This window comes from Nothobranchius furzeri, chromosome 1 (genome assembly GCF_043380555.1).
Source record: "Nothobranchius furzeri strain GRZ-AD chromosome 1, NfurGRZ-RIMD1, whole genome shotgun sequence".
NCBI classification, from domain to species: Eukaryota; Metazoa; Chordata; class Actinopteri; order Cyprinodontiformes; family Nothobranchiidae; genus Nothobranchius; species Nothobranchius furzeri.
Genome location: NC_091741.1, coordinates 28618886 through 28634830, shown reverse-complemented (window position 1 = coordinate 28634830; position 15945 = coordinate 28618886). Strand labels below are relative to the sequence as shown.

Genomic DNA, 15945 nt, shown 5'->3' with positions numbered 1-15945 from the left:
AATGAAAAATTTTTTTTAAAACAACAAAGCTGGACTACAAATACATCCATCTCTGATCAAACACTCCTTGTGTTTTAACCCTAATTCCATGGGAAGTATCTTCAGGTGTGTTGCGTGATCTCCAGAAGGTCTTTTTAAGTTTTGTGTGAAAATATGTCCATGACTGCAAATACACATCACCAAACAGTAAAGCAGCGGAAAAATGGCCGTAAGTTCAGCAAACTTCAAATATTTGTTCAGGAAGAAAGAACCACCACTAATCTGGTCATGTGGTCATGTCATTTATTTATTTATTTATTTATTTGTCTTTTTTTTTTTTTTTTTTGGCTCTTGGAGAGTTCAGACGCTGTTTTCCTCCTCCCCTCCCTACCTTATGCCAAGGCTCTTTGTCTTTGGGTGCACGGCGCTCCTGCATTTTTCTGGAAACTGGAAATGATTATAAATGGATCTGGTCAGCTGGTCTCTCAATGCGATTGACAAAATTTTTCTACGATGACAACGGGAGAAGGGGCTCCCGGATGCCCCTCTGGGACAGAGCCAGCTGGGCACATCATGGACTCCTGGGAACAGTGGAACCTGATCTGCCTCTCTCACCTGTCTGTAGAGGATTCTGAAGACGTCCGGATATTCGTGGTGTTGGTGTCGGGTTTCGTGCTGTTTGGCCTGAGCGGTTACCTGGTTTACCGGAAAATTAATGAGCTGTCGAGGAATATTGGCTCAATCCCGGAGCTCAGGGATGGATTACACCGCGCTGTGAACACACAAACTCATATAATTGTCGAGATGAGTCGTAAGCTTGGAACTTTGGCTGAGAGTCGGACTCTGGCACAGAAGGTTGATTCGATCAAAGAGAGAGTTGACGGGACAGTAGCGTGACTCGGGTTGTGAATGACCACAGTCACCAATTCCTGTCATGTGTCTATGCCACTTTTTTAATACAGGTACTTCTCACGAACAGGCGCAGAAAACCTCCACCTAAACTCCGTGTAAGGTTCAGGTCGATGGGTGTTCCAGTTAGCTCCGGTTGGGTTGAAGCTAGGTGGCTACATCCGTTAGCTCGGCTCCCACCTCCGCTTTAGCTTTGGGTTAGCCAGGGTTAGCTTCAGGTTAGCTCGTAGCTAGTTCGCCTGGGTGTCGTCACTCGAGCCCAGCCTTACAGCCACACCCTCAGCGCCTCCTCTCTTCCCTTTTATGGAATTGTCTGGGCTGGACGGAACCTGTGACACGGTCAAAATGGCGGTGGTGGCCACCTCCCATTATAGACAACAAACGTGTTATTGAAGCCAATGGAATCCGTTTGTCCAGTATGTACAGTCTATGGTCTATGCATGTATGTCTGATCTCAGAATTGTGTGTACTGCAACTAATTTCCCTCTGGGATTAATACAGTATATTTGAATTGAATTTGAATTGAATTGGTAAGTAGCAGCTAAACTAGGAGAGAGGAGATTCTGTGGTGACATCATATTCTGCTAATTATGAACTTTTACAAGCTGATAAATCTCAAAACATGTGACAGGTGTGGTCGAAACACGCATCATTACTTTTCATTTAGATTGAAGTAGAAAATGTGTGTGATTCATGACGTTAGAGCAGATTAGAAATTTATTTTTGCTCCGATATCTTGCTTTTATTTTTGTTCTTCCGGGGACCCATGAGTCGACCGCAAAGAGAGGAGACTAAGGCTCTCTGTTATGAAAGTCTGTTAATAACTGATTCTCAATGTTTATTTTGATTTAACAAAAAAAGCTGTAATTTTTTTCTCAGCAATTCTTAGAAAAACAATAATCTCTGAGATTTAACTGAAGTTCTGTATGAATCGTGTTAACAGTGTTCCTTCAGAAATGCTGCTGAGGTCGGAACGAGCTACGTCGGGTCACAGCTGCCTGACAGCATGGCAGCTTCATCTCTGCTCTCCTGTTCCTGCCATGAGAGGAAGTCAAGTTTTCTGTTCTCCAGTTCACAATAAGAGGGAAATGTAGCAAAACAGCATTATTTGAGTCCTTTAATTAGTGAATTAATGGTTTTTTTTTTATTGTTGTTGGCGGTGTCTTCATTCTCCTTTATTTTTGTTTATAAGTCAAGCACTTATCTTTAGAGAAAAGCTGATCATAAATAGATGGTGGTTGTCTTATGTAACTCCATCTTTAGGTGGCATGAAGGGGTGACAGCGATCTGTAATGCTCAAACACCTGATGCGTTGCTATAAATAACCAGATACATTATATTTGTCTTATTTTAGTCATCTGTGTTGTGAAGCAGTGTTATCGCATTGTAAATAAGTCACTGAACATCTAGAAAGAAATACAGTCTTCCAGAATACAGGTAGACCAGTAAACCTGTGAAGGGAGGATGAAGATGCAAGAAAATCAATGCACTTGTTTGCTTTAGGCTTCATGTTTCTGCCTTCTTATGATAATGCTCCTCAAGAGTAAATAAAACACCCTTTCTCTTTTCTTACACAACGTGGCCTTTTCTGTTGCCAACGCATCCATCCCATGTGTGTGTGTGTGCGTGTGTGTGTGTGTATGTGTGTGTGTGTGTGTGTGTGTGTGTGTGTGTGTGTGTGTGTGTGTGTGTGTGTGTGTGTGTGTGTAACTTTAACCTGACAATCTGACAGTGGGATTTCCTACAAGCGTGTGTAGTGTGTGGGCTGCTTTGCTGAGCTGAGATGTGTGGGGTCATGTGTGGATGCGTGGGATGCGATGTACAGTATCAGGTTCTAAGTATACTCACTTATGCACGCGGTGGACTAAAAGAAGAGCTGGTGATCAGCGTCTCTCAGGGACAAAAAGATAAGTGACACGGATTTCACTTAAACGGCTACTTTGATGACATCCCGATTAATCTCGAAATTTCTTGGCAAAAAACTGAAGAAATGAATTTGAGTTTGTCTGGGTGAAATGATCTGTCTCTGCCATCTAGTGGTGAATAAGCACCACTACCGATAGAGGAGGCAGAAGTGCTGCTGTCTTTTTCTGATGACTCAGTCTTTTTGTTGTTATCAGAAAAGCCAGTTTTACTTTGGTGTGTGTGTGTGCGCGCGCGCGTGCGTGTGTGTGCGTGCGCGCGCGTTATAGTTCGAACTGAATGAACAATGGGGATAAGTGGAAAAAATCCGAGGAGACGTTGAAGGAAGCAGTTACCATGACAACGGTACACACGGCACACCTAGCTAACTTCTAGAGCTGGTAAGTTGCTCCGTTTGAGTCTGTGAATGGCAATAATGCAGCAGGGTTCGCTTCATAATACCACAGCCATGTTTCATACTGTCTGTTTTATTATATCCTGCTCATTTATCTCTCAATTAAACCGTAAGGTGCACTAATGTTTAGCTAGTGCTTTAGCTCGTTTAGCTGTTTGTACAGTTTCATTTAAAATAATATTAATGTCATTTTTGCCTAAATTAGTAAACAGTTTCGACGTTACGCGTACATCTGACATTTTGATGTGAGCTAAGAGGAATAAAAGTAATAAATAAATAAATAAATAAATAAATAAATAAGCTGACGTCATGCGCTGCCCAGAATGCATCACGAGAGCATCCGTCAGATCGTCAAAGTTCATCTGAGAAAATTTATGGAAAATAATTATTTAGAGGAATGTTTGATAAAATTAACATGAATATGGAAATATTGCGTTGAACATTAGTAATGGCATTGATGCGTAATATATATGATACAGGAAGTTATATCTCCAACAAATCAACAGTTAATTATATAAATATGTAGTTAGCTTTTTCTAAAGGACATCTTGTGTGGATTCCAACTTTTATTTACAATTAGCAGAGAGGCAGCAAAAACGTGCAGGGTAGTGGTCCACAGCATCACTTCAGTCGTTATAGCTGCATTGTTTATGGTCCTCCTGAATATACTTCAAGCATGTCAGCTGCAGTGGATGTAGAAGTCATAGATGTTTTATAGGTAGAATTTAAGAGATGTTGTGTTTCTTCATAAATACTGTTAATAAATATTTGCATCAGATGATCATTGATGATGACTTTGTGATGCTTTATTTAACCCACGTTCGTCCTGGTAGGAAGGGATTTGTTGGGACCGCTGTGATTTTGTTTCATTAAGTCATATTCTGAGCAAACAGCTGCGTTTTCTTTGTTCCACAACTGGACCTTCTTAAATCACATTTGTAGTTGTCATTTTGATCTGTTGCCAAATATCAGACCGATTTATAACATATCAGGACTTGTAGAGTGACTGTTGTGTTTCAGTCACCTGCTCCTGTGATCTGAGCTGGTGGAGCTTCTGAGGCAGAGAGCGATGTTGTCAGCATGCTTTTGTCATGTCAAGCTTCTCTCGCTCACATAAGCACACGTGCCACAACCCTTATTGATATCCGATTAATCTGCATGCTTGTAAACATGTTCTTCAGACAGCTTCATGGTTTCAGACACAAATACTCTACAGAAATCTAGAAAGATAACTTTTAAAATCTTCTTTTTATTCACGTGTAGAAATAAGGAGGTTTAAAGTGTCAAACAGCAGTGAAAAGGTGGGCGTGTGTTGGTTTGATCGCTGCTGCGTTTACTAAAGAAACTTTCTTGTCTGTGACAAAATTCATGTCATGTTTGCAGAAACAAAATTAGATTTTGCTCAGTTAAAGTCTTGCGTCTTTCCTCTCTTATGCTCAGGAGTTGCGTAAATTCCTGAAGCTGCCAGTAGAAGAAAAGACAGCCCACGCTTCAAGAGTGATGGCCACGCTGGAGAAGGAGCTGGTGGGAGGACCCGTGGAGGGGGAGGAGAGGGAGGAGGGAAATGACAAGAAGATTTCAAAGCAAATCAAGAGTAAAACAGCTCTCCCTGCTATAACACCAGACACATATGAGCTGAAATTTCCTATGATGAAAAGAGGTAAAGGAGGAGGACGGGTAGAGAAGTTCATGTTATAAAAGGTTATAAGTATGCAGCAGTCAGATCATCACATGTTAACTCTTATTTGTGTTCGGTCTGCAGGAAAAATCACAAAGAAAAGCAAACATGACTTAATCGTCATGGAACGACAAAAAGCAGTCTTGGAGGTGAATTAATTCAAAACAAAGACATACAAAGCCAGTCAGATTTTCTGGTTTAAAGGCGCAATATGTAAGAATGGCATCTTGTGGTCAAATGTGGTTTCTGCAGTCCATTTTCCTGGTGGGATGATTGTACCAAAGGAGTAAAATGTCCATCCCTTAATTGGAAGGCTGCAGGTTTGAGCCCCACGCAGTTTGTCAATGTTGTTGTGTTGTTGGGCAAGACACTTAAACCACCGTGCCTGCTTGTGATGTTTGGAGGGACTGAGGGCGCCTGTGCATGGCAGCTTCGAATGTCAGTGCCTCTAGGGCAGCTGTGGCTACAATGTAGTTCATCACCACCAGGGTGTGAATGGGTGAATGACTGTGTTGTAAAGCACCTTGGGGTGGGGTGGTGGTGGAGGTGTGTGTGTGTGTGTGTGGGGGGGGGGGGGGGTCCAGTACTCTAGAACACGTGTCAGACACAAGGAGCATTTTTATGTGGCCCGCGAGATAATTATCAAAAATATATTAAAACTGACCCGCTGGCCGATTTTACCGCAAAGACTACAACTCCCATAATGCTTTGCAGCGTCAGCGCGGAGCCGAAGCGCCCCCTCCTTTGTGTTTTTTCCAGCGTCTGCTCCCGGTGTCTGCAGCTCCGCTGTCTCGGACAAACTACACTCCTCTCACTCAGCGCCGAGTTCACTCAGCTGTTTTCTGACGTTGAAGCCCAGAAACTGAGATTTAAACCGCTCAGTAATGTGTTCACGACTGAAAGAGAAAGTTTTCCAGCTAACTTCCAGACAGAGCTGATTTAACTCCAGCGAGCAGCGACACGCTCAAACCAGCACGGCTCTGTGGCTGTGTGAGAATGTAGAGCAGCCAGAAGGTCTGAAAGGTGAAAGAATTGGAGGCAAACTGCAGCACAGGGACATTTTTCCTTGGGAGCCAAAATGCTCCCCAGGCTTTTATTTCATTGCTTTCTTTTTACAGATCAAAAACCCAACCCCAAGTCTCCACCTGGCTTCCTTTAAATACCCCAGAAAATTACGTCTGCAAAACAATCAGCCCCAATCACCAGTGCTTCAACATTAAACCCAAAAGAAAATAAACATCCAAATCCTCCCGAACATCCTGTTGCTGTTTTTATTTTTCCTCCCCGACACACAACAACGTGGTCAAGCTGCTCAGACATGTTCAGCAGCACAAACCTATGTGAGCACCTGTTGTCATCTAATGTTGTCATTGTTGCGATGAAGATGAACAAAACAACAGGACTCTCCTCCTCAGCTCAGATCAAGCTGCCATGTTGTGGGGCAAGAGTCTAACCCAGGACATGCAGAATCAGAGTCAGATTGTATAAAAAATAATAATATTTATTGACGAAAAGGTGAACTAAGGGCGCACTGGATAATCGGGAAGCAGCGTCTAGAGGGAAGAGTAGCAGAGGTGAGTATGGGAGTTGTAGGATGGCAGGGGAATTGCTGGCTGAGGGACTTACGATAGTCGAGAAGCGTGTGGGAGGGGTGAGCCGGGGTAAGTCCAGGTAATGTTTGTAGAGCGGTAGAGGTGAATGAGGAATGGGATCCGGACCGGTGTGGTTCTGGAGAGGGAGCGAGAGGTGGAGGAGATCGGGTCGGCACTTGGAGGAGGGTGAACCAGGAAGCGAACCAGATAAAAATCCAAAACGGTGTCGGGGAAAACTCTGATGATTATCCAGACCTGAGGTGGGGTAAAATCCAAAAATAGAATTAATCCAAGTCACGAGAGAAAAACACGAGAGAACAAGAGCAGAGATAAGTGAGGGCTAGAGACTACCAGTCAGCAGTTAATCATCCGGCGTCGAGTCTTCTTCTTCTTCTGGTGTTTCATTGGCGGTTGGCAAACAACGAATGGTGCATTACCGCCACCAACTAGTGTGGAGTGTGGTCTGGAACAGCGCTCATAAAACAAAATTTTCATTGAAATCTGCCCAAAAATTTTGTGAAATATTTTACTAACAGACAAACACATAGATGCACATAATCACTCACCTTAATTACAAATCAGTGTCAAATACTCAAAATAACAATGAATGAAGGACTTTATTTGATTATTATTGTGAATGATTACAAAGAAAATATAATTTGCATCAGTCGTTACCTTCTCCTGAAGGAAATTAAAATTTAAAGATGAGCAATCATAAGCTTGTTTGCAAAAGAAGACAAATTTAGCAGATTTACTCAGTAAACTCCTCACAGGCATTAATCCTACCAGTTTGATGTTGACTTTTAGGGAGAGACAGAGAGAAAATCACCTTCATGCCAAGATGCAAACCTACTTTTGTCTGTTGCTCCTCGGTTCCTCAGCTGTCTCTGATGACGAAGAGGTCTGACATCATGAAAATGGACAAGGCCCTCGCAAAAGAGGAGAGGATGCTGAAAGTGCTAGAAAGGACCATTGAGAGTGAAAACCAGAAGTTTGAAGAGTTTCTCAAAGAGAATGAGAGGAAGTCTGTGGAAGCCAGAACACTGTAAGCCCCCGGGCGTGAAATCGTGTTTCATTTTCTCAGCAAACAAAGTGATGCTCTCTTTTTGGCTGCTACTGAACATATTCTGGTCAAATGATGTTCCAGTTCTGAGCGAGAAGAAAAGTCCAAACGGGAGAAGAACCTCCAGATGAAGAAGCTAGCTGCTGAAATAGGCTCCATAAAGAGGTAGTATTCTGATGTCCCCACTGAGAGGATTTTCCTTGAAGTGGATTTGAGAAACACACTACTAACAAATGTCTGTTGTGCGTTTGTTTTGGAAGTGAAATTGCCAATTTTGAAGAAATCCTGATAGACTATAAGAGATACCAAGAGTTCCTCTTCAAGATTTCTCCTCCAGAGTGGCAGGAGGAGCAGAGAGCCAAGGCATGGAAGGTTAAAGACCAGATCCAGGAGCTTCACGAGGCGGATACCAGGAACAGTGAGTGTTTCCTTAAAGACATGTTAACCTGGTCACACAAGTACACCACCCTGGCCAGTGTCGGTACCAGATCGGCTCGGGGTCCTGCGTCTGCTGATGACGTCACAATAGATGATTGGCTGAACGTTAGCCTTTCGGAAGTTACGATGCCACGTTCGTAAACGTTACACGTTGACAATGAAGATTTTGATTGGTCAGAACGAATTTACGGTTGTAGTCTTAGCAGTTGTAGTCCTGTAGTCTAAAAATCAACACTTTATGGAGAAAATGTTTTTATTTCCAAATGAAATGCAAAATAAAAGCAAAGATATCAACTGATAAACGCTGACCCTCAAAAGCTCTTGATTTTGATGAAACGGGGCTAAATAAAATATGAGAACTTTATTGAAAAGACAGCAAGCAACATAATGAATGAATGAATGTTTTTACATAACAGCTAAGGAACTATACGGACAAATTCCACATTAATACAAACAGAAATGGCTTCACATATAAGGACTGTTGTGTTTTTTAGCAGTCTGATGTTGTTTTATGTAGTTTCCCATTCTTTACAAAACAAAGATAAAATTATGTTTTATTAACAATTTCCAATTATAAAGCAAACATTTAGGTGGTAACAAACAAGAATTTATCAACCAAACTGCTGATGTCTTTCCAAAACGTATGTGTGAAAGCCGAGCGCCGTAATGCGACGTTGTCACGGTGTAGGAGGTGGAGACGGCGGACCATGTGTGGATGAGCTGAGCAGGAGGTAAAAATGCAGGCTTCAGTAAAAGTAAAAATGGTTTAATGGCAGGATGGGATGAACAGGAACACCAACAAACAACAACAATGAACTGACAAAGGACAGGGACAAAACAGGTGGTATAAATACAGAGGGCTAATTAGGGAAACATGGGCAGGTAAACGAGGGACAGGTGAGAACAATAAGGGTAATCATGGCAGGAGAGGAACACAGTCAGGCGGGCAGGGGCAGATCGTGATAGTACCCCCCCCCCCCCCCCCCCCCCCCGCCAGACGCCCATAAGGCCACACGACAGAGGAGACAGGGACTCGAAGACTGGACAGGAGACGGGGACTCGAAGACTGGACTTGACTGGAACGGGACTTGACTTGACTTGACTGGAACGGGACTTGACTTGACTTGACTGGAACGGGACTTGACTTGACTAGACTGGAACGGGACTTGACTTGACTTGACTGGAACGGGACTTGACTTGACTTGACTGGAACGGGACTTGACTTGACTAGACTGGAACGGGACTTGACTTGACTTGACTGGAACGGGACTTGACTTGACTTGACTGGAACGGGACTTGACTTGACTTGACTGGAACGGGACTTGACTTGACTAGACTGGAACGGGACTTGACTTGACTTGACTGGAACGGGACTTGACTTGACTTGACTGGAACGGGACTTGACTTGACTGGAACGGGACTTGACTTGACTGGAACGGGACTTGACTTGACTGGAACGGGACTTGACTTGACTGGAACGGGACTTGACTGGAACGGGACTTGACTTGACTGGAACGGGACTTGACTGGAACGGGACTTGACTGGAACGGGACTTGACTTGACTGGAACGGGACTTGACTTGACTGGAACGGGACTTGACTTGACTGGAACGGGACTTGACTTGACTGGAACGGGACTTGACTTGACTGGAACGGGACTTGACTTGACTGGAACGTGAAGACTTGACTGGACATGAAGAGGCGTGGAACCCAGGCAGAGAACTGCAGGAGCAGGCGTGGGACCCAGGCAGAGCACTGCAGGAGCAGGCGTGGGACCTAGCAGAGGCTGCAGCAGCATGAGACCTGCAGGCATAGGCCCCACAGCGTGGACCAGGAAGTGGACAATCTGCAGAAGCGACGCCAGAAGACCAGGATCGGCGGCAGGCACTCGACAGCCGGTCAGAGCAGGTGCACGGCATGATTAGCTGGATCTCAGGAAGAGGCTTGGGTGCAGAGAAGCAGGAGAAGAGCGGGGAGACCAGCCCTACCACCCCGGAGAACGATGGCGTGCATAGGGGGTATAACTCCCTCAAAGCTCCAGGATCCGCGGCTTCCATGACAAAACGGGACGGGGGCAGAAAGCAGGAGAGGAGAAGGGCTCGACCACCACAGGAAACGAACTGGATGCGCCGAAACCCACCCAGAGGCTTGACCACCCCGGAGAACAGGTAGGATGCGCCAACACCCTGGGCCAGAATCTCCTTCTGCTAAAGGAGAAAAAGTAAAAAAATAAATCCTCCAGAGAGCAGGTGTTAGCTCACCACAGGTCCCGGTTTGGTCAGTTCATTCTGTCACGGTGTAGGAAGTGGAGACGGCGGACCATGTGTGGATGAGCTGAGCAGGAGGTAAAAATGCAGGCTTCAGTAAAAGTAAAAATGGTTTAATGGCAGGATGGGATGAACAGGAACACCAACAAACAACAACAATGAACTGACAAAGGACAGGGACAAAACAGGTGGTATAAATACAGAGGGCTAATTAGGGAAACATGGGCAGGTAAACGAGGGACAGGTGAGAACAATAAGGGTAATCATGGTAGGAGAGGAACACAGTCAGGCGGGCAGGGGCAGATCGTGACAGACGTCATCCGTAGGCGCAGGACCCCGAGCAGATCTGGTACCGACACCGGAGCTGAGAGTTAGAAAGGTTTCATTCTGATTGTTTGTTTTGTTGCTGCTTGCACAGGTTTGGAAGGAAAGGCGTCCAGCTCAGAGAGACATTCCCCCTCCGGCAGAGAGACCAGGTTGGGTTAACCCTAACCCTAACCCGAACTGAGCACAGACACAAACAGACATGGTTTTAATGCAGAGTTCACTGTCCATCAACTCATGGTATAATGCTGCTCTTCTCTGTGTAAAGCTCCCACAGACGTTTATAGGTATGACAGATCGCTGGTGATCAGAAGCGTACTTTCAATGGTAAAAGTTATCATTAGCATGAATTAGGGCTGGGCGATGTGGCCTAATATCAGTATCACCATATATGGAGGATTTCACCTCGATAACGATAAATGGACGATGTCACTAGATGGGGCTGTCACGTGTATTACGGTGAGTCACGTTTTTACGTGGCTCAAGGTGGTACAGCTTTAAAGAGACATGAAAGTTGCCAACCTACACACATCTTTTTGTTTTTTATCATCAAATGTATTGACATGGGAAAAGTTATCTCAATAAGTCAGAAATTTCGACAACGATAAATTTTCCATTTATTGCCCAGCCCTAGTATGAATCCAGTGGAGAGACACGCAAAATATGTGGGGGTGCTGATGGGATTCACTGCCCCCTGCTGGGCATTATTATATAAAGTGACAATAATAAATTTAGGGGAAAAAAACCTTTGGTTTGGAAAATCAAGTCATCGCTGTTCATGAACTTTATCTTTAAATATGTAGAAACTTAACTGACTTGTTGTGATTTAAACACCAAAAAGGTTATGATGCGTTTTTCTTTGCTGTTGTATTCAGACTCATTTTGTTTTCACAGAACCTGATCCATAGTTGTATAACAAACTCCTGCAGAATCATGAGAGTCTGACTTGATTTCATCGTGTTTTCCAGAGAGAAGAATCCCACACTGGATTTTGACACCTCAGAGGTCAGTTTTCTCAGACTCAAACCTCCTGTTTTAACTCACTCTGAGTATTCATCGGCCGTCCTCCTGTTGAATTATTTTATCCACCTCTTTATAGGATGAAGCAGAACTTTACTTCACTGATCCACAGCAGCTGCTGGATCTGATCACAGAGCTGACGGATCAAAGCTTGTTTCTCATTCAGAACACGGCGCGGGTGGAGGATGTGCTGAAGCAGCTGCAGCAGTCCATCGAGACGACCAGGAGGGAGATGTAAGGCCCTGGTCATTGGTCTGGTCTAGCTCTACTTACACCGATACTGTTTGAATATTGTTTTAACTACACTCCTCTTCATCACACACTGTGTGAAGTGACAGAGAGGAGGAGCAGATCACACTGAAGATCAATGAGGCGAAGAAAAGACTCGACAAGGAGAAAGAGAAGAGCTCAGAGCTGAAGCAGCAGGTTCAGCTCGTCCAATCACTGAGCTCAAAAGATGAAGTAAGAATGTTTTAAAGTAGCTGTCTTCAACACGCACTAACACCATATTGGAGCAGGCGGAGGGAGACTAGGGGTCGTAGCACACCTCTGTTGTCGCTTGGCCTCCTGGGGCTGGAGGCTAGGAGGGAGATCCGGTCGTCTGGTTGGGGTCTGGGGTGGTGGGTTGCTGTGCTCAGCGTTGGGCGGGGGAGCCTGCTCATCAGCACCCCAGCAGAGAGGGTCGAACTCTGGGAACCGGTGATGGTTGTACCCAGTGTGCAGCAGTACCGGGACCAGAGTGAATAGGGTGTGCATGGTGTCCGGCGTTGTGAGACTGCTGTCAGATCTCTTTGCTACTCGGGGTTGCTTCTCCGGAGGTTTGTCAAATCCAACAACGGAGTAGGATGCAGGTGTTCCTCTCCGGGTTTTCACAATAAAATGAAGATAATGCACAAATAAAGTTTGTGGTGGTTTTCAAGTTAAGAGTTTTCAGTCACATCCTTCTGGGTTCCTCATTTCTGGGGAGGAGGTGAAAACGTGCCGATCCTCGTAGCCTCACGCTGTGTCACTCTGGAGGTGCATGTTCTAAATATCGCTCTTGTAGCTACAAATGTCGTTTTCTCTGGTTGTTAGTACAAACGCGATCAGCACAGCATCCTTCCTGAGCTGCCTGAGTACATTTTTCTATGGTAAATATTTTTTATCCTCTTCAAATGTTCAAAAAAACTGCTACTAGCTACAAAACCTCACAATACAAACCGATGGGCGTGCGCCACTTCCAGTATCTCACCAGCTGACCAGTTGAGTTGACTGTATCAGCGTATCTCCGTGAGGCTTCTCCAAAATAAGATGGATACATGTTTTTCTTGATCTGCTCCACACAGTTAAAACCTGCTCTTACACATCAAAACTACCACCGCTTTGCTTTTTCTGTCTTCAGTTTAGCCCATCTCCCTTTCCAGCTGTCTGATGTGGTCGTCGACGTTACCTGGCTTTGGAAAAGGGATAAAAAGTCCTCTCCGACATCCGATCTGGGTATCTGGAGTCCGATTAGCACCTCCCCCAGCAGCAGAGCTTGGTTTCTTGCTTTTTTAAAATCTTTAGAAGACGAAAAGACAACTTTAGCCGGACTGAAGCAACTCAGACCCACAGTAAACGATAATAAATCTGGGCTCGCTTGTGTGACCCTGCATACCAAAGTGCTTTGCGTCGTTATGTTACAATCTGTGTTTAGCTACTGTAGGAAACCCTTTATGGTGACCACAAAGTAAAAGTCCTGCTTTGATGCTAGTCAAAAACGAAGGCAACATTGAATGGACTTTAAAAAGTGAATAAAACACATTTAAACTTGACTAAATTTCTCACCAAACAGCTGGTCCCAGTTTATAAACAGGGGCGCCCCCAGAAAACTTTGACAGGGGTGGCCAGATGAGGCCAAATAAAAATGTTTCCAACGTCAAACCAAATTGCTCCTTGTGGTAACTCTGGGATAGTGTGACGATGCGTTGCATTGTTCCTTTATTATTTTTTCTTTCTTTTTTATTAAAAACAATCTGTTTCTGTGACGGACCCGAGACCAGACCAGGGTATCCTGCACGGCTGCTCTCTGTGGACAGGGTTACTGGTTGTTTTTGAATGTCTCGCTGCAGTTTTAGTCGTTTTGGCTGAAGGCTTCAACCAGATCGCAGATTCCTTAAAGAGCAAGTCACCCCCAAATCAGCTTTGTTTTCTGATAAACTATATCTAATCGTGCTGCAGACACGTGTCGTCAATAGTTTAGCACTTTAGTGCTTTTTAGTTGACTTTTCATTTCCTGCCTAAAACTGTCAGTGTTGTGCCGTTGTCAGGTAAAAACTCTGCACTGCATTTGAATTTAAATCTGCCATCGCCATTGGCTAAGAGGTACCCTAGAATGTTAGCTGGTACCATATGATGTCACAATGTTGTTGTGAGCCTGTGTGTGTGTGTGTGTGTGTGTGTGTGTATTTGCTAGCGGCTCCGCCCTCTCGGTCTGCCAGGCAACGGCATTTGTTGCATTTTTCAAACAGGAAGTGGGAGTGGAGTAAGAATCTGGTAGGGGGTGACTTGCTCTTTAAATAATATGGCATAATATAAGACATTCCATTAGGAAATGGTAGACGTTAGGGATGAAAATCCTTTTAACAAGAGTGTCTCTTTCACAGCAATAACTGATTTCTAAGAAAGTAAAAACAAAAAATCTCATTTTTAGAGTTTTCAGTAAAAAAAACAAATCTGCAGAGGGGGAAGGCAAATTTGCTTCTCTACAAATCTTAAAACTAGCAAATAAACTTAAAATTTGATTATTTAGCTAGTTTTAAGATTTCTATAGCCGAGCAAGTTTTGCTTACCCCATTGGCAGATTTTTATTCTTGACACAAAACAAGGACTTTTTGAGCATGATTTAATCCTTTAGAACCCAGCTCCTTCTGAATTGGAAAACAGATCGGAATAAATGCATCAAAATGTAAAAAAATTTTCAATTAAATAAAGAAGTAGAATAATTTTCAATATAGGTGTGGATAGAATGTCACTTGGGGTTTTCAAACTTGAATATTTGACTCAAGAAGCTATTTTGCAGATGTTTGAAATGGGTTGTGACACCATTGTCACCGCGGGTCCTTAAGGGTTAAGAGAGAGCAGAAGAAGAAAACAATAATTAATGCTCTGAATCGATAAATACGTTCCTGATTTAAAAGCAGGATGTTATATATGACAGCAGTTACATTAAAATAATGAAATAATGAGTGTTATTATTGAATCTCTTGGTCTGATTTGGTCTTACAGGATGCAATGCTGGAAGCTCTCAGTGAGAAAGTGGCAGAAGTGCATCGCAGCTGTGTCGACGACAGGGTGACCAACCTCAGCACCCTGGAGAGGGTGGTCGGCATCGAGAACCGCGTGTTGTCCCTGCTGCAGAGTCTGGAGGACGTCCCTCAAGACAGACTGGACATGATCAAGAAGGTCAAGGACAGTGAGAAGAGGAGCAGGTATCGCATCCTGGGTTAGGGTTAGCCCAACGTTTTTATTTAAGCATAACAACAAATGATTGTGTTTTTCTTCCAAAATGGTGCTGCAGACAACGTGAAGAAAAGCTGAGAGAGCAGAAAGAGAAACAACAAGAAAGAATGAAGAAGTACCTGGAGAGATCCTTGGCTGACTCAAAGAAAATAGTACGTAAGCTCTTATCTGAAATGTGTTTGACCTCCAGTGAAGTTTCATCAGCAACATCGTGACTCTGTTTAGAATTAAATCCTTCTTCTGTGGGCCACATGTGTTTAGGTTGATACTGGAGCAAATTTGCCGAGATATGTCTGTTTTATTTCTGTTTACAATATTTTATAGACAAGAGCAGGTTTCCAACATTAAACTTTGAATATTTTCTTTCAGAGTGGGAGAAAACTCATGCCCAGATGTTTCCCTGTAGCTCAGAAAGTCAAAGTAACCACTGAGGACAGCACAGCTGCTGAGGAGGACATCCAGGAATATCTCTTTGGCTCTGAAGACACGTCATGAAAAAACAAAGGAAATAATTGTTTTCATGTTTCAAAATAAAAGTTGCCGTGTTGCAAAAGCTGTTTTTGTTTCTGGAAAACGTACATAAATAACTCCATCCATCTGCCATCGATGCCCGCTTACTCTTACTGGGTCGCAGGGTGCCTGTGGCGCCGAGGCACTTGTCAGAATGACCCTCATGCGCTCCGGAGGAAAAGTAATACTGAGGAGGCCGTTGTCCAGTGCAGACCCAAGTGTACTTTATTTACATTTAACAAAATTAAAATCTAGGCAGCACAAATCCATGCCTGCCGCTCCATCCAACACTCAACTCTCTCCAACAAACACAGAGCTGTATTTATAACAGGTGTGCCTAATTGGATTAATCCTAAAACTCAGACACAG

At 43.9% G+C, this 15945-nt stretch overlaps 1 protein-coding gene across 1 annotated transcript; it reads left to right on the top strand.

The window, feature by feature from the left end:
* The first annotated feature begins 3147 nt into the window (after positions 1–3147).
* On the top strand, positions 3148–15643 carry LOC107378415 (cilia- and flagella-associated protein 100). Its single transcript, XM_070553232.1, has 13 exons — positions 3148–3156; positions 4646–4865; positions 4968–5032; positions 7357–7520; positions 7623–7703; positions 7799–7956; positions 10661–10718; positions 11535–11571; positions 11666–11820; positions 11919–12048; positions 14833–15035; positions 15125–15218; positions 15436–15643. The coding sequence occupies exons 1-13, from the start codon at positions 3148–3150 to the stop codon at positions 15559–15561; spliced, it is 1500 nt and encodes a 499-aa protein (XP_070409333.1). The 3' UTR covers positions 15562–15643.
* Positions 15644–15945: the final 302 nt, after the last annotated feature.

Coding starts and splice junctions, on each gene's coding strand:
- LOC107378415 (XM_070553232.1), top strand. Junction 4,866..4,967: donor ATTTCCTATGATGAAAAGAG/GTAAAGGAGGAG, acceptor TTCGGTCTGCAG/GAAAAATCACAAAGAAAAGC. Junction 15,219..15,435: donor TGGCTGACTCAAAGAAAATA/GTACGTAAGCTC, acceptor ATTTTCTTTCAG/AGTGGGAGAAAACTCATGCC.